At 45.2% G+C, this 22,244-nt stretch overlaps 1 protein-coding gene across 5 annotated transcripts in view; it reads left to right on the top strand.

Moving 5' to 3' along the window:
• The window catches only part of kidins220a (kinase D-interacting substrate 220a), a 42,871-nt gene that overhangs the window by 9,079 nt on the left and 11,548 nt on the right, over window positions 1-22,244 (top strand). For all 5 annotated transcript variants that reach the window (XM_079286893.1, XM_079286892.1, XM_079286890.1 and 2 more), the window contains 17 exons: window positions 245-442; window positions 571-669; window positions 988-1,086; window positions 1,443-1,541; window positions 1,668-1,845; window positions 2,000-2,164; window positions 2,861-3,040; window positions 3,229-3,394; window positions 3,636-3,787; window positions 4,012-4,112; window positions 4,219-4,404; window positions 4,584-4,724; window positions 5,517-5,754; window positions 5,887-5,972; window positions 8,428-8,572; window positions 9,007-9,169; window positions 21,601-21,779. In XM_079286893.1, coding sequence (XP_079143019.1) covers window positions 245-442; window positions 571-669; window positions 988-1,086; window positions 1,443-1,541; window positions 1,668-1,845; window positions 2,000-2,164; window positions 2,861-3,040; window positions 3,229-3,394; window positions 3,636-3,787; window positions 4,012-4,112; window positions 4,219-4,404; window positions 4,584-4,724; window positions 5,517-5,754; window positions 5,887-5,972; window positions 8,428-8,572; window positions 9,007-9,169; window positions 21,601-21,779 — 2,575 coding nt within the window. The remainder of the gene's footprint in view (window positions 1-244; window positions 443-570; window positions 670-987; window positions 1,087-1,442; window positions 1,542-1,667; window positions 1,846-1,999; window positions 2,165-2,860; window positions 3,041-3,228; window positions 3,395-3,635; window positions 3,788-4,011; window positions 4,113-4,218; window positions 4,405-4,583; window positions 4,725-5,516; window positions 5,755-5,886; window positions 5,973-8,427; window positions 8,573-9,006; window positions 9,170-21,600; window positions 21,780-22,244) is intronic.

The following is a 22,244-nucleotide window of genomic DNA, read 5'->3' as shown; positions in this document are numbered from 1 at the left end:
CCCGGACAAATATATGAGTTATTGGGCTCGCTAGACAATATATCAATGAAGTAGACTGATAACATTTTGGAAAAACAATTTGTTAATCTCCAGCCATCAATGATTGACCGTGTGCTATATTGAACACCAACCAAAGCCCCTAACACCCAGTCAAGTAGAAAGACACATCTGTAGTTTTGAAATGTTTGGGTGACATTGACCCTGAAATTTGCTCATTCAAATATCTCCCTCTTTGTTTTATCAGAACTCAATGACCGCCCTGATTGTGGGAGTGAAAAGCGGCTCTATAGAGGTTGTGAAGGAGCTGCTGAAGAAAGACCCAAATGTCAACATGACGGACAAGGATGGCAACACAGCCCTGGCCATCGCTGCCAAGGACGGTCACACCGAGATCGTACAGGACCTGCTGGATGCCGGCACCTACGTCAACATCCTGGACAGGGTGAGGCCTCCCCGCAGCAGCACAACAGCTGTTTGATGGTGTGGAAGACGAGTTGATATGTAATACAATATGAATGAAATACAATTCATGTTTTTCTCTGTCTGTCTCTCTTTCACCATCTCTGTCAGAGTGGGGAGACGATGCTGATTGGAGCCGTGAGAGGAGGTCATGTGGAGATAGTCCGAGCTCTGCTGAACAAATACGCTGATATTGACGTCCGGGGCCTGGTGAGAGCTCCTCTCCCACTGTCTTTGCTGCCTTGTTAATGTTTAAAAACAGGCATGAGGCCTTCTTGTGTTCTCTATGTGATATGTCACACTGCTACTCCATACTGTTTAGTTCTGTTGTTTCTTGGTAAAGTGACTTCTAATCCATGGGATCACACAAATATACACGCGTATTATTGCTATGTAAACAGACACTCCTTGATGCCCTGTACATGTGTGTTTGTGTGTATACATACATACAGTATTTCTCTATATATCACACCAGTACAGTTTCTTTGTTCTAAGATAAACTTGATAGTTTTGTCCTTTCCATGTCAGGATGGAAAGACTGCCCTCTACTGGGCAGTGGAGAAAGGCAACGCTACCATGGTGAGAGACATCCTGCAGTGTAACCCCGACACCGAGAGCTGCACTAAGGTACGGCACACTCGGTCGCGAAGGAGTCGAACGTACTCTCTGTTATCCTTTGAATTCCTTCATTGTTATTTCCAAAGTATCATGTTCCTCTGATGACCAAAACAACCGTGAATATCTCCTTATCCAATACGTTTAAGTATTTATCTTATAATTTTATTCCGTCTGTATATTCTGTATATACTGGTATATTTAATATTCTTCTTTACTGTCTTATTTTATTACTGTTTTACTGTTTAGTTTATTATATTACTTGATTTTTATCTTTATTTTTTACTTGTTTTTCCCTTATGTAGTGTTGATTCATTGTAAATGTAAAATTCTGAATGCTATTGATGATGTGTGTTGTTGCATTTCAGGAGGGAGAGACCCCACTCATCAAAGCCACGAAGATGAGGAACATAGAGATAGTGGAGCTCCTGCTAGATAAAGGAGCCAAGGTGTCTGCAGTGGAAAAGGTACTTTTTAAAACACACTTGCACATACATACAACAGTACTTTTATTACATTTTTTAGTTTAGTGGTCTGAGGGTTTCTTTTTTGGAGTGTTTTCCAGCTTTGTTTCCGTGTTTTTCTCCCTTCAGAGGGGAGACACACCCCTCCACATCGCCATTCGAGGGCGCAGCCGGAAGTTGGCTGAGCTGCTGCTGAGGAACCCTAAAGATGGCCGCCTGCTTTACCGCCCAAACAAAGCCGGGGAGACGCCGTACAACATCGACTGCACCCACCAGAAAAGCATCCTCACACAGATATTTGGAGCCAGTATGAACCATTTTTCCTTTTCATTCAGGATGAATTGTGTGACAAAATATGCTCTTTGCATTGTACTGAAATCAGAAAATAATGAACAGCTTTACTTTGTCTTCTCTTATCTTCTTCTGCACTATTTAACTGTTTCTGTTTCTGTCTCTCTCAGAGCACCTCGGCCCCTCTGAGTCCGACGGAGACATGTTGGGTTATGACCTGTATAGCAGCGCTCTGGCAGACATCCTTAGTGAGCCCACCATGCAGCCACCTATCTGTGTTGGCCTCTACGCTCAGTGGGGCAGCGGGAAGTCTTTCCTTCTCAAGAAGCTGGAGGGTGAGTAAGCCCACAGCAGTCAAAAACAGTCTCATAAAAACATGAAAAGTACTTATTGGGAAAATTTGCTTTGTGGACGTTGCCTTTCCTCCGTTTCTCTTAATCCTTCTGGAACACTTTATGCTATGAGGTTAAATGGTTCCCACGCGTCCTAGGAAACCTGGAAAATGATTTCAACATTCTCCCATTTTCCTTAAGCAGATTTGCCATCTGAAAGGGCAAAGTTATGTTCAGGATCATATCAACGTTGAAATGGTAGTTTATGGACGAGAGTATTTGAAATAGTCTGCTCTTGGTTATGTTGTGGAAACGCTGTAAACACGCCCCCAGGTCATGTCACATGGTAGCACGTGCAGATTGAATGACGGTACATAATGACACAAAATCTTCCCAACTGTTTAAAACAAGTTGAAACAGTTGAATCATGTCATGTTTGTTTGAATGAAAACAAATGGAATAAGGTTGATGCATAATTTCTAAGAATCAGAATCAGAAAGATAAGTTATAGCCGTCGACCGCACGTCTTTAAAATCAGACTTCCAGAGAGAGAAACATATTAGTGTCATACCAGCTATCCCAGAGAGGGGACCCTAAATGAGTTTGTTCTTCATATCCTCACATATGTTTTTTATCTTCCGTATACTTGATTGAAATATGTGACATGAGATGTCTTTTCCCCTTCCTCTTGACCGTCAGATGAGATGAAGACCTTCGCGGGCCAGCAGATAGAGCCATTGTTCCAGTTCTCGTGGCTGGTGGTCTTTCTCACGCTGCTGCTCTGCGGCTCAGTGGCCTTGGTTCTGGGCTTTACCGTCGATCCCCAGCTGGCTATCGCCGTCTCCCTCAGCCTCCTCGCTCTAATCTACATCTTTTTTGGTGAGGAGACCGATGAGGTAGAAATGCAACACTGGTGTTAAAGATGAACCTTTTCTGTTCAGTGTGCCGTTATACAACCAACATGAACTTCTTAACTTATCATTGTTCTTGATTTTTTATTTTTTAAAGAAGACAACTTAGTGATGTTTATGAAAAGGACTGAACGGTTGAACCTCTGCTGTCTCCAGTGTTGGTGTACTTTGGAAGTCGGCGTGAGAGGGAGAGCTGGCGCTGGGCGTGGGTCATCAGCACCCGCCTGGCTCGCCAGGTCGGTTACCTGGAGCTGCTGCTCAAACTGATGTTTGTCAACCCCCCCGAACTTCCTGAGCAGACCACCCGCGCACTGCCTGTCAGGTGACAGTGACACACATAGAAATACACACACTAACTGCTATCATTTCCTCAGGTCAAAGACAAAACAAATTGCAATCTCACTCTGCATTTATTATGAGTTTTAAAACTCCACAGGTGGAGTAGTACCATTGATCATTACATCTGTTCTTGCAATTTTAACAATCTTGTTCAAACAAATACTTAAGTCCAAGTTTGCTGTGTAACTGAACAATTAAAAGCATTGTTTCTGTTTCTCACACAGGTTCCTGTTCACCGACTATAATCGTCTGTCCAGTGTCGGAGGGGAGACCTCCATGGCTGAGATGATCGCCACGCTCTCTGTTGCCTGCGAGAGGGAGTTTGGCTTCATGGCCACCAGACTCTTCAGGGTTTTCAAGAAAGATGAGATCCAAGGTTTCTATCTTTGACTTTAGATGTCAGTTATGTAATGTTTGTTTCAGCCAGCACACAAAGTCACAATCAGTTGATATTAAAAATCAATGGTTTAGATAGTTTTTACTCCATTCTTCCTCAAATGGTCTTAATATGAGCATCATTTATGGTAATCCAATGTGCATAGAAAATTGTATATTTTAATCGAAGTGTGTCTCTCTCACATTATCCTCTACCTTCCTCAGGTAAGAAGTGGAAGAAGACATGTTGTGTTCCCTCATTCGTGCTGTTTGCCTTGACACTGGGATGCCTGATCACCGGTATAGCCCTGTTGGCCATCTTCAAGGTAGGTTAGAGGAATGAATCGCTGACACTGAGTTTAAACAGCGTGCCTTCTTACCACAAGGGCACCGGACGGCCTAGTAATCGGCTTCAACGCTTTTATTTCCCAGGTGGACCCTGACAATTTGACAGTAAATGCAGTGCTGATAGCCATGGCCAGTGTGGTGGGCCTGGCCTTACTGCTCAACTGTAAGACCTGGTGGCAGGTGGCCGACTCCGTCCTCAACTCCCAGAGGAAACGGCTGCACAGTGCTGCCGACAACTTGCATAGGCTGAAGAGTGAAGGATTTATGAAGGTAGACTAATAGATTTATTCATTGTACCCAGTCAAATGCAAACCGTTCGACGTCCTGTTTTCATGGATAAAGGGGCATTCCATTTGCTTGTGAAGTCACGACACTGTAGTTCCCAATCCAATCAATTTCCCCTTTCCTTGTTTTTGAGACATTGATTTTCTTCCCCTGTCTCACACCAGGTTCTGAAGCAGGAAGTGGAGCTGATGTCAAAAATGGCCAAAACCATTGACGGCTTTACCCAGAACCAGACTCGCATGGCCGTCATCATCGACGGACTGGACGCCTGTGAGCAGGACAAAGTTCTGCAGATGCTGGACACGGTGTGTGTTTGCACATGCTTCTGTGCGTGGGAACATACATGATGAGTGCAGCTTTCCTATTGGCTGATAAAAGCAATTACACTTTTCAACAACATCTGTCCCTCAAACAAATGGCTGCTGCTGTTGCCATATGAACTCTCCGTGGGTCTTTCGCCTGTGCACACAGCGCCCACACATCTCCGGCGCTGTGCCGCCACCCAGTTCAGATCCTTCCTCTCAGCTGCTGTAATAAAATTTCCTGAAGCCAAATGTTGTTATTTGATGAAGTACCGGTAATCCCAGTGAAGATGGCAACCTCCTGTGTGCGAATGTAATATTCTTTACCCTCTAGGCACCCTCTAGTCACTCTGAAACCATCCTGTGTTCAGCAATTCAAACACTTTGAAATACACATTTTTGTATAAGTTACATAAATGAACACACCAAATGAAGTGCATTAAAGAAGCAGCTCATGTGGTGGAGCCGTAATTGATGCTCCTATGGGAGGAGGGGTTAACAGACCATGTCTGCATGAAGCACAAATCAATGTCCTGTGACACTTGGACAATGCCCCTTAGTTGGCAAAGTGGGAAATCCCCAACACCATGTGCTCTCACAAGAGTCGTTAAGTTTAAGTTCCACAGCAGACTGTTGCCTCGAGCTGTCGTGTTATTGTCGATTGTAAACTTCCCATTTTTACATTGAAGTAGTGGACACTCCACAGAGGGATCTGCTGTGTTAGCAACACTGTAGACACCCTGAAAGCATCATTTTTTTTCTTCCTTTTTACCAACTCGCGGTTTCTCGTTCCAGGTGAGGGTGCTCTTCTCCAAAGGCCCTTTTATCTCCATCTTTGCCAGTGACCCCCATATTATCATCAAAGCCATCAACCAAAACCTCAACAGTGTGCTGAGAGACTCCAACATCAACGGACATGACTACATGAGGAACATCGTCCACCTGCCGGTATTCCTCAACAGCAGAGGTCTCAGCGCGGCCAAAAGGCTCTGCCTGGCAGCGCCCGTCAATGGAGAGGCCTCGTCCGCTGAGGGTAAAGGACAACAGCATATATACAACATATTGTAAACATATATATGAGGATTGCACAGATACAGTTCTATTTAAATAGAGACTTGAAATGTGTTGATTCAAGGCCATCTCTTTCTGTCTTGTGTCTGTCCAGGATGGCATGACGACATGGACAGGAAGATGTCTCAGAGCAGCGTGGACCAGGCCAAGTCTGGCAGCAAGAACGCCCTAAACCGCAGGGTAACAGTCATTCCAGTCGTGTTTATCTGAACAGACCAATATGTCATATAATGTTTAGTTGGGGTCTACAGCCCCAACGCCAACAATGCTCTTTAATAATGAAGACAAGGGAGAGCTATCGCACACAAACAAAATGCTATGGGAGAGGCAATCCAAAGAGTAATCCCCCCCGCTTCCAGAACGCTGGGGATGCAATATAAAATATGAGACATGGGTGGAAGAATCATAATAATAATAATAATAATAATAATAATAATAGACAGGCAATAATAGAAATACAAGTCCAAGAGTAGGATTATAATGAATCCAATTAAGATACACCAAGGGCAATACATCAAGCGTTGTTTATTCTACTTGTCACCCTAAATATACACAGTTCACACCCCGCCCGAACCCGTGACAACAATCAAAACACAATAACAACAAATTGCAGAGAATGTTTTGATACCAAATTAAAACGGAGACAGAAAAAAATAGTTTGTTTCCCCACCACACTCAAATGTTATCCGGAAATATCATACAGTTGGAAATGAATGTTTAATGTCTTTACATTAATCAAGCAAAATTAAAATGGAGTTAGTTCCACCATCATGCGAGTAGAAAACATTGGATTAGCTTTAGAGAAGTTGCCTTTAGAGATCCTCACTGCTCTCTCTTTTCGGCCTCCTCCCTGAAAGGGGGGGGGGGGGCAGTGCAGGCGTGGTGTTTGGCAGGCAGTGCAGAGGCCAGAGGACAGAAGGAGACACACGGATACAAAAGGAGAGGTGCTCGGTATGCGGCCAAGGTTCCTGGTGTAATTGATGTAATGACTGTTTATCCTTCCTGCTGCGTTGCCACAGCCTAATGACAAGGCCTAGCAGCAGTGGGTCCCTGTGACAAAACACTGGCACCAGGTCTGCTGGCAGGAGGCTAAGTGACTGCTGCTGTCGCTGATGCCTTCCCCCCCCCCCCCCCCTTGCGAGACCTTCTCCCTCCCCCTCCTTCCTTCCCGCCTCCCTCTCTTGTTTGTTTGTTTGACATTTGTTTGTACCTCGGGTTTATCTTGTACCCTCAATTATTGTTGTTGGCCCTTCTAGTACGGGGCGGCATGCTCTTTTTATTTGCCCTCTGCCACGAGCTAGCTCTTGGCAGGAGGGCCCTCTTTCTACAAGTGGAGATTAAAATGAGGGCAGAAGGGGAAACTGAATTAGTGGCTCTCCATTTTCATGTGGCTTTTGAAGTTGTGGATGGCATTAGGAATATCTCTCCCATCTTATTTCCACTTATTGTGATGAAATGAATCCTCATTTTCTAAGGAAAGTAATTATTTCCTGGAACTCTGGATTCAGTTCCCAAAAATAGAAGAACCCCCTTTTTAAAATATAACGTTTTTTACTAAATGAAAGAGAAGAATAACCCTTAGAAATAAGCAGATACAAAACGAATCATCGGAATGAAGCTGTAAAGCTACAGTAAAGATCAATGTACATGTTAAAAAGTCAGCCACAATGGACTGTCTGTATGGTGGAACTTTTCAGTTCTCACTGAGTGCCGGCCATATGTTTCATCTCCCCGTGAAAGGGGTCATGAGACCGGCGTTACGACTTCAAAGTCAACCAAAAGCCTCGCCTTGGCTCATGACCATGTCGGCCGCCTGATATCATCACAGATGTCCTCTGCTAGATCTGTGTCAATAGCTCGCTTTCGTGTCATGACTGCTCGGCTCCGGACAGTGGCTCTTTGATTTGTATTTGCAGCAAATCGTATGTTACGATCTTTTTTTTTTTTTTTTTTTATGAAAAAGATAGATGATGTAGAAGGGAAGACTGAAGAAGCTGATCGTTAGAGGGACAAAATGAAAGAGACAAAATGCTTTCAATTGGTTTCACTCGCACCTCATAGGGTTAAGATGCAGACCTGTGCTGGATTATTATCTTTACAGTTGGCACAAGTTGAACTGCCGTTGATATGTTACCGTAAGATAATTTAATGTAAGTACAGTTAAAGATGGACAGGGTTGCATAGGAAGTCAAGAATATGAGCACATGAGGCCCTATCCACACATCTACCTGTATATTCCCTAATATATCACAGCATACGGTTAGACAGTGGCCTGGCCTGAGACGACATGGCGATCCTGACACGCATCTCTCCTGTGCGCACAGCTTGCACCCAAGTAATAAAACGTACAAGGGTCGAGAGTAATGTTCACGCTTTTGTTTCACCTTAGCTGTGGCTGGACTGGTTTTACATCTGTGACTGTAAGACAGCTCCTGCTTTCCAACTGTTTTTTGACAGACAGGATTGCTTGTTTCCACATAATAATATAAAACATAACAATGACTAAAATTGCCATTCTGATATGTTGACGTTCCATTAAAACAACTCAAAGTCGTGGAAACATGTTAATCTTTGCTAAGCCAGTGGAAAAACATGCCGACGCTCTTGTGGTCTTTGGATTTCTGCCTCTCTTCAGGACACGTACCGGCGTCGGCAGATGCAGAGGACCATCACCAGACAGATGTCCTTCGACCTGACCAAGCTGCTGGTGACCGAGGACTGGTTCAGCGACATCAGCCCACAGACCATGAGGAGGCTGCTCAACATCGTTTCTATCACCGGTAAAGAATAAACTGCCCTCTTCTCGTTTTATTAACAAACTACAATTTTGTTTAAACTGCAACATTTAAGTTATTTATCCAGAATATAGCTAGTTTTACAGGGATGGAATGGTGAAGTTTAGTCATCCTGAGGATGGAGGAGGAGGACGAAGATCCACAAACAAAGCTCTGATGGGATTTCGTGAATTCAAAATATATTGTATTTGATTTATGACGTATAACATATTATGGTTGAAATCATCTTGACATTTCTTAGATCCGGATAACAGACCACTGACTTCTAATGCTGTGTTCAAGCTATGAGTGTCACAGCAACAGGCTACGAGTCATTTTCAGTTGAAGCCGGTGACTTGAAGCTACAAACTGAGGCCCCGTCGCTCTGATTTTGTAAATGGCATTAAAAAGACACTAACGCTCTGCACCATCGTTGACAGGTCGTCTGTTGCGAGCCAATCAGATCGTCTTCAACTGGGATCGTCTGGCGTCATGGATCAACCTGACAGAAGAGTGGCCTTACAGGACGTCGTGGATCATCCTCTTTTTGGAAGAGAGCGACGGAGTGTCGGACCAGATGGCTCTCAAGACGATCTATGAGAGGTACAACACACAAGCACTCAGACGGACACAATCACCCCGTCCGAAGTCATCTGATCTACGAGCTGTACCGGCTTATTCAATCCACCTGCAGAGTTGTTTTCTTTGTTCCTTTTGTTGTTTTACCTTTTTTTTTTATTTGCCTTCCATCATTTTCTTTCTAATGCAGAGCATACCATTAGCAGGCTGAGGCTATCTTTAGCATAAGATCACAATGAGGTCATATGAGTTTAGCTTAAGGAGGTAAACGGCTGAATCCCTGCAGAGTTGCTTCTGTGTCCTGACTGTCCAGAGGAGATCAAAAAGCCAGAACAGAATCTAAGAGCTGGAGTCAATAAATAATAACAATTCTTGATATTCTTTGATATACACAACTGTGACCAGCAGATGGCAGTAGATGCTTTTGTTTTGAGGACTACAGTAATCCAGAGTTTCTGCCAATGGCTTTCAAGAGCCACACTAATTGGCAACTGACCGACATATTCTGTCATTGAGCATAATGCACAAGGTACATGATGTCTGTATTATAACCTGGACTTCTCCAGACTCATGAAGGGACGCATTTCTTTCAAACTGGACACGGGACAGTTGACGCTCAGACATGTTTGGTTGAGCTGTGAAGTGTGTCTCTTGTGTGTTGACAGTGTGACTGTTCATGCGCTGTACGTGTGTGTGTGTGTGTGTGTGTGTGGTCATGGATGCTTTTAGGCCTGTTCACCGCAGACGAGAGGAGGAGATCGACACAGGCCTGAGTAGCTGGGTGTGTGCGCTGCTGCACATCAGTCGATGGCCTTTAAAGGTTGCACTCTGTCACAATACACTAGTGCCTACGACTCCTGCGGCAGGAAAGCGTCACAGACAGTTACTGTCAGCCGGTCGGCCAGCTAGATTCAGCAGACAACCCTCCCTCCCCCCGTCTCCAAGGCAAACCACTGCCTCATTAGACCAGGTTTATGCTGCTTGGTTTTCAGAGGACAAAAGGCATTACTTTCCAATTTTTTTCATACTGTAGTTACATGGGACAGTGAGAGGGGAGGGCAGATCACAAGGTTTTAGATGAGAAACATCTTAGTCACAAGGCTGTAACTGAATCATTTTTGCTGAATGTGATGATCGCTGACTTTTATAAAAACAAATACGTCACTACACTTCTCTATTATATATCTTTATCATGTTTAAGTATAGTGGACACCCTAAAGGAAACGTCCACACTTTTACCATAATTACTGTGGAAAATAAACCTGAAGAGATATAATTATACACTGGTACAGCAGCCATGACATTCTGCAGTGTTTCTACATCTCACCAACGGCCTGGATTCAAGTGTCTTCACCACAGCATTTGGATTGTGCTTACGCTGCTCATTAGACTTAATACAGTCTTGTTTTTGACCAACGGTCCTTTCTTCCTTTATCTTCGTCCTCATTGGGTGTCTTTCCAAATGGCTGCTCTGTTCTGCAGCGGCCTTAATGATGATGACAGGAAGCCTCAAACAGGCTAAACACGACGCCTCGCCTAGAGGCCTTATCTCTTGCACTAATCTTCGGCTGATAAGACTCAGGCCTCTGTCTGTGTATCTTTTTTTCTTCCCAGCACAGCACACACGCTCACACACATCACATCTTATTTCGTAGCTCAAATTAAACCAGTGGACCACTTCCTGTATCTTTATAGTTAGCATCGTTTTTTCTGTTACCGCATGACCCATGCTGGTCAGATCGCGAGTGTGTGCACGCTTCGTTTTGTGTTTTAACACGCATACATGGGACGTGTTGTTGTGCGCGACCATTTTTACACGGTGGAACTGCGCATCCTCTGGGCGTTACTAAGTGAATATATTAGTGGTGAAGTGAACGTGGGGGTGAGTCAGCCCCTTATAGGTCAACTGTCGCCCTGCATCTCAGTCACAAGGCAAGGCAAGTTTATTTGTATAGCACATTTCAACAACAAGGTAATTCAAAGTGCTTCACATAAAACCATTAAAAGCATCAAAACACAAGGCAAAAGAAAAGGAGATTTAAATACAATGACAGAAACAGTGTAAGAATTAAAATGCAGTAGTAAAATGCAGAAATGCAGGAAATTGATAAATATATTAATTGAACGTGGTTCAATTAAAGGCAGCAGCAAACAGAAAGGTCTTCAATCTTGATTTAAACAAAGCAGCGCGCTCCTCCTCTCTCCTCTTTGTAAGGCTTGCAGCTCAGCAGTACACAGAGCATCAGAAATATTACATTTTGGAAATCATAGTCTGGATCAGTCATACCACTAAAGTGGGTCTAAAAAGATATTTTTGGTTTCCATCCCCCTCTTTGAAAAGGTTAAAAAGCTAAATCCGGTTTAATACTTGCCTGTGATGTTTTAAATGTGGCTCAGTTCAGACTTCATGCCCTACCTAACTCTCTAAATTAACACTAAATTGACCCACACGCTACTAAACCACGGGCACATATTGCACGAGTTTCATAAAGTGCCTCTCAGTGATGGAGGTGACAGCTTCTGTACCTGAACTCCTAGAATAGAGAGAGAGAAAATGAAAACACACGCCCACCTTCCCCTCATATCTCACACAAACACACACGCTTTTAAAAACAGCTAAAAGCTGTTTTTAGCAACTTGCCTGGCAATAACAAGTGCCATGAAGGGCTGTGAAGTGTCATTGTAGGACACGGCGTGAAGAGAAATGCGTAGCGCTAATTCCCGTAGTGGGAGTGGGCCAGCACAGCCTCTCCTAATCTGATGGGGAATGTGTAATCGGTTAATAACCTCAGCGATTTCTATCATTAACGGTCCAGACTAATGGAAGGTAGCAGGGGGAGAGAGCCGTGTAACAAAGATGGCGCTGTCTGTCGGTAGGAGAGATTGGCTCAAAGCAATCTCACACACACGCGCACACGCGCACACACACACACACACTCTCTCTCACGACCGGTAGTTCTGTAGCCAGCGTCGTGGCCTGCCCAGCACACCAACACACAACAAAACAAGAAGTGTTTTGGACCGACCCTGATATTTGTAGCCGTCGAATTAACGGCCCTAGATCCGTGTTTCGAACAATGTTTTTTTTTTTTTTCTTTGAACACTAGCTAATTGAATTTGGAGCCTCCAGCCTTGTGACGATCCTTTTCGGCTGTGTCGTTTCTTCCTCCTCAGTATTTCCGTCTCTTCTCAGGAGTCGGGCGTTCCTTGCTTTAGCTGCCATTAGAGGCTTAATGACTATAGCTAACCTAGCTCTATCCTGCTTCATGGTTATTGCATTAAAGCAGCCATTTCCAAAGACTGGTAATGGGCTTTCTGTATGTTTATTTCCTTGATGTTGTTTTGGAGTCATTACATTACAGGAAAAGCTTCTACTCAACAGCTAAATGTAGAGTGATTCCAGGTTTCTGAGCGAGTACAGGTTCTGGATGTTGCTCAGGGACACATCTTTGACGCGGGGGGGGTATTCTGTCACAAATCAATCACTTCCTAGACGCACCCCTTTCAGTTTGAACTCCTTTTTATCCTTCATGAGTGTTAGAGCAACGTTTGATTAACCAGAAGAACCTCCAGGAGATAGGGGCCCTCACGGTTCACCTAAAGACACTGATATCTACTCAAAAATAACATCAGTATATTTTCATTGATCATCGGAACGCTAACAAGCAAGGTTTTCCATAAGTTCCAAAAAGTGACATGACCGAAAAACTGATTTTTTTTAATGAAATAACATCATAAGGAAGCCAAAGTCAGTGAAAGCGTGTCGTGCAAAGTCATCTTTGATGCTTTTCTCGCCTCATTTGAACTTTAACAATACGTGTGTGGCTTCACAGATGTGAGCACATCGGCCATATCAAACACGAGTTGATCGGGATGTCTTGGGAAAGTAAATGATGTGAAGGTTTCCTTTGTTTCTCCCCGATGCTGCTTTAGATTCACAGACGGTCTCTGGCATTCTGAACTGTGACATAACATTGGATTTCTGCCAAAGTTAGGACACCATCTCCACCTGTGATTGGTTCTTCTAGTTGAGTTGTTGCATAGAACAACTGCCGCGCTGGAAATGGGTAGAAAGTAATAAAGATTCTTAGCGCCTGGTAAAGTTCCTGCCTGACTGAAGTACAGCTTCAGAAATTCTTTCTCGGCAAGCCGTTGCGATATTATGGAGTATCTTCCACTTCAACAGTGGGGAGTGTGTATTCGGTACTGAAGTGGGCGTTGTTGACAGAAAACGAATCAGTCACACAGACTAGCATGGAGGTATAAGTGAAGACAACATCAGGGGACAGGATCAGTCACTTCCTGTGTCTCTAGGAACGCCTTCAAGGACTGTTCAGGAAACGGTGTCAGTCAATGTCTCACATTTTTTGAGAGTGGTGATTTGTTTTGGTTGAGGGGTTAACATATTTGGATCTAATGCTGTATGGGGGCGGGTTCAGTCGGCACCTCAGAGAGTTGATTCTTGGATGCCATGATCCCTTTTTCGGCACTCGGAAAAAAAAGGTGTCGCTGGTCCACTGAGCAGGTTCCTGCACGGCTCTGACATCTGATGCCCCGTCTGTGCCAGGATGCCCCCGCCGCACTCAGGAGTGTGTTTCTGGCGCTGCACCTGAATCCTCTGTTTATTACACACACACACAAACATACAAACTATTGCACATAAACTGATGCACTTTATGATTTTTGCTCTTTTTGTCACAGCGTATGAAGAATCAGCTATTCCTCTCCTCCCTTCATGCTTTCTTCTTCTGCGGTTTGTTGTTCTGACCCGGCATTCATCAGCCAAACAATCAAACCTCTCAGAGACGTGACTAGAGCCAGGCACTTCTCGGACACTTCAAAACTTTTTTTTTCTTTTCTGTACTAATCGCACTCCGAATGAATACGTAGCCCGGCAATTCAGTCTTAATTAGAGAGACTCTTATCCCAAGTACTGAAACATTAAGATGACACTCTCTTCATTCAGGATTACTTTAATTGGCACAATTATTATAATTTGGTTGCAATTATGTGCCGGCATAAAAGTGCTGTTCCAAAGCTCATGCGGGTGATTCCCTTTATGTGGAATCTTTTATTAAGCTCTTAAATATCTGGCTGCCAAAAAAAAAGAAAAATGGCGAGATCCTATTCTTTTCTTATGATGAATACTTTTGAACTTCTCCTGCCCTCAAATGAAAAGTCTTTCTTCTTTGCAAAGCTGTCTATTGTTCGTGTGAATTCCTGTCGTATTCATGACACTTTGTCATCTAGATGCACGGCAGATGCTCAAAAAAAAACCCCCAATATTTCCCCCCTCTCTGTGTCCTCTTCTGAGGAAGCTCATTGTAGCCGGGCTTAATCCCTCCAGGAGGTGTTTCAGTAAAACTGGTAATGCCATCGCTCATTGCACTGCTATTTGAGGCCTGAACGCGTGTGTGAATCTGTAATGGCTGGTGTGAAACCACCGATGTCTCAATAGAGTTCTGGCTCCATCACTGATAGGACATTGGCATTGATTCTACACACCAGTGTGCAGACAGACACCCTGACTGACAAGTGGATAGATAAAGGCCCAAGTTTGGTTGGTGCGAGATAAAGATGAAAAAAGGGGAGAGGGTTGGGATTAGATAAGAAAGGGCATAAAGAGAGAGTGAGAAGAAAAGGGATTCCAGTCCCGGGAGGTAAAAGAATTAAAGTGTGTGATTGCCGTAGAACAGGGGTTCTTAACCTTTTTGACCTCGGGGCCCAACTTTTCAAGTACAAAGTGTCCCGGGGCCCACTCTTGACTATATGCATCAAAAGTGTCAGACAACCTAGGTCATACAGAAACAGAGCAGTGGGCCTTTGGAGTCAGTAAAAATGTAAGATTTTTGTCCGCATAAAATAAAAAAGTATCTTTCAGTATAAATAACTGCCGGTGGCTGTATCTGTACAGGTAAAGGACAGTATAGGGCTGTAACTACACTATCAGTGAACAACTGCCTCAAATTTGAAGAAGATTGGACAAATTATGACCATTCTACAGTGTTTCTTCCATGAAGAGATCCAGGCGGAGCTCTAAAAGGACATTTGGAGACCCAAATGGACACATGGTAACCACATGATATTCTGACACACTAAAGGTGTTTCTCCCTTTATATTTTGATATTATATTATTTTCCTTTTATTTTTAGCCTTTGCAAATTGCAAAAACTATGTATATATGGTCGAAGAAATGGTGTGTGAGTAGCGGACTTGCTGTGCTTAATGGCTGCGACCGAGTGCACGAACGAGAATGAGAATAGCTCAGTTACACAAACGTTGGTTGCGCGGCCCAATCATGGGCCGCGGCCCTATGGTTAAGAATCACTGCCGTAGAGGATCAGTCCGGATACCAGCAGGATTAGAAGAGTTTACCACTGGTGTGTTCCTGCCTCAGGTGTATTCAAAGCCTCAGGTGATGCTGCTGCTCCAACTGAGATAGTCCAGCTGGTGGACACACACAGATTCATGCACATGTCCCCCGGGTCCAGCATGGCTGTTTATACAGTGAAACCGGTCCTCTGCTGAGTGTGTGTGTGTGTGTGTGTGTGTGTGTGTGTGTGCGTGTGTGTGTGTGTGTGTGTGTGTGTGTGTGTGTGTGTGTGGAGGCGACCACGTGAGGACGGAAAGAACGTCATGCAGCATTCTTTGTTAGAAAATCCCTAAAGCCCTTTTCATTTCTGTAAGCCGAGGTTGAAGGATTAGTCTAATTGGTCTGAAACAAGAGAACTGCTCTGTTCCCTTTTTGCGCAAAGCCTAAAGAATCATTTCAAATGCACAAAAAAAGCCACTACCACACCTCTGACTGGCCTCCGCTCTTTAATCATGGAGTCGTCCATCAGTGACGACGAGGCTGGATTAACATTTAAATGTGACACTGAGATGGGAGGAAACCACGAGAAGCAGACATCTGCCCGATACTCTGGTGTTTCTGTGGTGTCGAGCATTGCCGCTGATCTCTCTCTCTCTCTCTCTCCCGCTCTGCTGTCTCTTTGTGCTGGAAGGTGGTGGTGGTGGTGGTGGGGGGGGGGCTGATTATAAATAGCAGCGCAGGGTTGCACGAGGGTCAGCGCTGACCTTTAAGTGGACAACGAGATTTGCCACTCAGCCGGTGCGGAAGCCACAGGCACACTTGATAGTCACACACACACACACACACACACACGTATGTACACACACACACACACACACACACATTCGGCCCTTAACTGACGTTAACATCCTGGCCCTTCAAAGGTCAGTGCAGGTTGAACCCTTTTAGGATTTGTGTGTAGAAACCACACTGAAATGGCAAAGAACGACTGGGCAAGCCCAAAGACGGCGAATTAAAGCTGAAGGCTATCCGGCCTATATTGGGAGGGATCACGAGTGTTCCTTTTCTTCCCCATCATTGCTTTTAAAGCAGCTTTTAATTTGGCATGTGATCACCGCTGTACAGCTCAAGGATTTAGTTATCAGATTTGTCTGCTGAGGACTCCCGAGCAATGTGCTTCCGACAGTTCTCAAAAATACAGAGAGGCCTTTCCTCGTTGCCATGAACTCAAATTGGAGAGGAGAAGCTTTTTTTGCAATACAACACACTTTCTTTGTCTAGCTCTTTCTCTCCTCAGCACATGCGCTCATTGACGTTCTCCTATCTCTCCCTCATCTTATTTCCGATGGACACGTCCACCTTTTGTGAAGTTAATCAGAGGATTACTGGTTCAGCCTGAGAATCCCGAGCTGTATTTCTCACATTCATCACTCTCTGTATAGATTTTAGCTCCATAACAGACCTCTTCCAGATGGATCCTATCAGCGGAGCACATTTGTCTTTGCTTTTGCAGTCCACCCCACTTAACTCCGCATCATACGGCCTATCAGCTGACCATTGCAGCTATCAAACAACCACATGCGCCAATATGAACTCGAGCGGTGCAATTAGTGTCACAATGAACGGACTTTGCCACGGCCCTAAGATGCTCCGAACTCTTTTTTTGGGGGGGAGCATAAATCACCACGCTGAGGTTTAGTGTTTTACTATTTGTCAAGAATGAGGCCTTAGTTACTCTTGAGTGGAGGGTTCAGTTAAGGTTTTTGGGGTCTGGAACAAGTAGGCTCCGTTTCGGCGCTACACATGAGTTTAATCAACATTTCAGGGAACCACTGAGTCCTGAGCCCGTCTCAAAGGAGAGGCCGCTCGCTTTTTATCAGCCTGGTGTGTTTCCCATTAGCCTGCTTGTCTCTGCGGTTTGCTTCGGGATGCACAGGTCCAGCTCTGTACAAGAGAGTTTAAATTATTGGACTAAACTTTGCCACGAATGTATATGGAAAACAGACGCTGCCACAAGTTGTTCAGTTGGCACGGCCCGAGACTAGAAAGTTAAGAGGCACGGAGGTAAGCGGAGACAGAGGGTGTCCACAGTACTCGAAGCATCTGATGCAAATCAAGGAAATTCGCCTGGATTTTAAGTAGACAAAGAACATGGCGTCATCTAAAGTGAAAACATATTTTGCTCTCTGCCTTTGGGGTGGCGGAGGCTTTTGGCAGCTTCCAAGTAACAATAACCTCTCTCAGCGCTGAGGATGCGAGTCCACGCGCCAGCTCGCTGCTCTGTCCGCCTATCCACTGTTTTCCCAGAGAGGGCCTCGCTGAGTTCATCCACACGCTTGGCAGACACCGTGCCAGCGACTCTGACCAAGAGAGGAATGTGCCGGACCCGGGTCTGGTTAACTTCTTCACCCACACACTGTTGTACTGGTCACAGTGTCTGACACTGAAACTCTTGAGCTTCTCGTACACAATGTGCACAGGCGTTTGTCTGTTCTGCAGGCATCTCGCTCTGTCTTTGGGCCCCTTTATGGAAATGTTTGGCAGCGAGACCACCTCTTTGTGGCGCGTGTGTGTGTGCGCATGTCGTCCATAAGCACAGTGGGCAGCTGTAAAGCAAAGTCAAGTGGCACATTCATACTTCCAGCGCCCGAATAGCGGATAGAAGGGATAGAGAGACGAATTCTGCTCGTTCCCGTCAGCTGCAGCGTGTGGGAGGTTGAGAGGAGAAGAAAGGCTGCGCTCCAGTCAGCTTTGGGACCTATTAGCATTTTGGATAAGCTCAGAAAGCTCCCAGTGGCCACGCCGCACCGAGAGCGGTCGGGCCAAATCGCCTATACCGCTGCAGCTATAAGCTGGGTCCTGTCAATGGGCCCATTGTGCAGGAACGGCTGCCGGGCTGCCCGGCGGCCTTTATCTCGCTCGTCCTCTGTCTGCTTGAAAGTAGCACGCCGGTTTCCTTAGCGCTCCAACCAGTGCATCTATCTTGTCATTTGGCAACTGATGGCTGATAAGAATGGCTTTGTTCATTTTGCCTGTGTCGTCTGTTCACTCTGAGAATGACTAAGTCTGAAGTCATTTGTGTCAATTGGTTTCTGCCAAGGCCAACATCTCATTAGTTAACTGCAGAGGATGACATTTGAAGTGGTTAGACCTAATTGATGAACTGCTGTTGTCATGTCGTGGGCACTTTTTGTTCTGTAATACCACGCAGTTCAGCGGGTTTGCCTGAATCACTCAAATTGATCAGTCAGCTCATCTGTATTCCAGTAATTCTGATTCGTCCTTCCTGTTTTTCTTTTCTATACTTCTCATCATCAACCGTCCATTGATGGTCTGTGGCCTCTGATCCTCACCAATGATCTTGCAGGATCAGCGTTGACACGTCGCTCCTGCAGACGTTTCTGTCCAGTCAGCTGGCGACGTCAGGAGCGGACCTCTCGCACTCTGGCTGTCGCCCTTTTTTTCTTTCCATCTGTTTGGATGTAACTCAGAGATGGACGTCCTTGATTTGTTCCTCTCACCAGCTCCCGGTTGTCTTTGGAAGAAGCAGCTGTTTGTGCTCCTGCATGTTGTACAACAGCAGACCAGAGAAAACACGCTGCTGTTCATTATTATTGTCCATTCTAAGTTTTGGCACAGTACAACTAAACTGTGTACACTCATCATTTAGTAATGTTACATGGTCCTATAAAAAGAATCCTTAGAATATATCTGGAGGGTGTTCTCTCTAGAGAGAGAGAGGGAGAGAGAGAGAGAGGGAGGGAGGGAGAGAGAGGCTCCTGTTGGTCTGTGTCTGCATACCCACAAATAAACAGCAGTAAGCCAGCTGGAAATGGGGAAAAGCAAGGGCTTCTCTGTCTGTATACGGGTTAATACAGTTCATGGGAAAAGGAACGAAACACCCACTTATACACATGTGTTTGCACATGCGCTCAAACACACACACACGCCACCCTTCATCTGGGCCTTTGAATTTCCCCATCGCCACTGCCCAGGTGTTTGCGGTAGACGCTTTACGTGTGCGTGTGTGTGTGTGTGCAGGTAACATCTGTGCATCCCACTCATCCTCCCCAGCAGAGGTCACGGGAGCGGGGGTTCATCTGTGTGCCAACATGGAGCTTCGTTGACCTTTTGGGTCTTGGTAAAGGTTCTAATGAAGGGCTTTGTCCACTGGAGCTCAGCTGTGTGCCTCTGTGTCGTCCCTGCTCACAGTCTATTCTCTCTCTCCTTTCAGCCCAAGTGGGTCGGGACTGGCAGTGGGGTGGGGACAGTGGGGTTGGGGACAGTGGGGTGGGGACAGTTGGGTCGGAGTGACCCACCTGGGCTGCTCTGCTGAGAAGGAAAATATAGATTTCGTGCCAATAATTTAGATTGCCCTCGTGACACTCTGTAGTACACATTTGACTGTGAGGGCCCATTTACATGTTGCCGGTCTTCCATCCCTGTATTTTTTTTGCCAAACGTATACATTTTGGTTCGAGACATCCTGTCACCACAAGGTCACAGGTTCGAGCCCTTGCAACAGCAGATGTGTCCGTCACCAGCCATCTGTCCTGTCACAATGTCCTTGAACAGAGGACTGGACCTCGACCTCTTCGCTCACATTGAAATGATGTAAATCGTAACTTGTGTGGTTTTGTCCGACCATCACTATGTATGAGAGACTCACTGGATTTGGGCAGACGGTGAACATTTACTGCCAGTTTGTTAACCGGATTAGTTTATCTGATTGTCTGGATTATTAGCGAACAGTGTGCCGCATCGAAAACCCTTTGCCAGATGCTGACCTCGCACTGACTTAGCTGGCGTGCAGCAGCGATGGTACTACTCATCCAATCAAGTCACAGACAGGCCTGCATGTGCTCACTCCCGAAAGACAGATCAGGCCCAGGGAAAAAACCCAACTCATCAGGCTGTGTTCTCAGCAGAGCACACACCAGTGCGCAGACTGGGTGATGTATCGGGGCGGAGCGTGAGTCGAGGTTCAACTGGAAGGAGGGGAAGGTGAAGAAAAGTATCCGCTGAGAAAATGATGAAGGGCTCCGATGACAAATGGAGGCAGAGATGAGGAAGATGTCCGCTCCCTGCTGGAGTCTCCCTATTCATCTGATAAGAGCGGCACATTCTGCTGATGAGTGGTCGGTGTCACAGGCCACTCCGACTTCCATATTTTCATGTCTGAATGATGGTATTAACGAGATGTAATGATTGCTCCGGGTTGTTGGTGTTTGGGTTTGTTGTTACACTGTCCTTGATTAAACTGATATCTGTTTTTAACCTTGTGCAGCTGAAATTGAATTCCCCACTTCAACACTTGAGTATTCATGTTCAGTATTCCTCATTTCAGAGATGCCGTTGTCCCTTCTAAACTACTGGTTCAAGCTTTACATTATATTGTGCGGCGGCAGAGTTTGTGCAGTCTTGTAACGATTTTGAAATAAATAGTTTCCACGTCTGACATTCTTGACGTGATACAATGTTGTTGCTTTCTGCAGCATAGACAGGAAACACTATATCACACAGTAATGGAAACAATCTCCAAACACGGTGTTTACTTGAGGTCTGCGATAACGAACATCATGTTAACTGTAGCAGCACATCACGAGGCGCTTCCGTCTGCTGCTTGCTAAATTACCCTGATTGTCATCTTCTCAGGTTTCCTCCTCTGCAGAGAAAAGATAACATCCCTCTCTCTATCTGTCCTCAAACATCCCCCCCCTTTCACTATCTCGCCTTCTCTAAATCCAGTTATCTCTCCGCTCTCATGATGATGATGACCGTTGCATATCGCTTGCATCTTGACAGTACGGCTTGCTATTTCCTCTTTTCTTTTTTCGTCACAATGTCGAGCCTTTGAGCGAGCAGTCAGAAGTTAGTGTAAACTGACACGTTGACATATTTGTGTCATATGCCAATCATACCTCCCAAGTTATTGTAGTATATTTGATGAGCATTTGGTCTAAAGTCACACAGTAACTTGTTCATTATCGCCAAAAAATCCTGAAATTCCAACAACCAAATACCGTAGTCATGTTCTTCAAATATTTATAAATATATATAATGTTTGCTGGAGAGAGCAAAGCACCATCACATAGTCACCTGCTAAATTAGAATCCTTCTCTTCTTCTTTTTCCCTCTGAAGGATCTCCAAGAACATCCCGACCACGAAGGACGTGGAGCCGCTGCTGGAGATTGATGGAGACGTGCGCAGCTTCGAGGTCTTCCTGTCCTCCAGGACGCCCGTTCTCGCTGCGAGAGATGTTGAGATGTTCCTGCCCTGCACCGTCAACCTGGACCCCAAACTCAGGGAGATCATAGCAGGTTTATACACACTCAGTATTTGTACAGATAGGGGGGAAATATAAGGAATTGAACCTGAGACATTATGGTTAAGAAGCATGCGCAGTAACCTTTTAGGCTACCAAGGCGCTCTGAAAATGTGTGTGTGTGTGAGAGAGAGAAAAAGAGGTTTATCGTACGGTTTTGTCTTAAGTACATAAAAGGGTTGAGTGTACAATAGCTTGGAGAAACAGAACTGTCCTCTCTGTGATGTGTTGAGTTCAGTGCCAGCTCATTTGGCAGTGACATTACTCATAACATTGCAGCGGGGTCTGCTCGAACATCTCCCACTGCAGGGGCTCTCAGAAACCCTCAGCTCGCTTCTCATTTCCAAACAATCAAATGTCGAGCAGATTTCCACTGCACGTCTGTGCGTCCTGGGAGAGGGATCCCTCTTCAGTGGCTCTTCCTGAGGTTTCGTCCATTGTTGTTGTTTGGGGAGTTTTC

Source organism: Melanostigma gelatinosum (genome assembly GCF_949748355.1).
Source record: "Melanostigma gelatinosum genome assembly, chromosome: 16".
Taxonomy (NCBI): domain Eukaryota; kingdom Metazoa; phylum Chordata; class Actinopteri; order Perciformes; family Zoarcidae; genus Melanostigma; species Melanostigma gelatinosum.
This window is presented reverse-complemented; position numbering and strand designations above follow the sequence as displayed.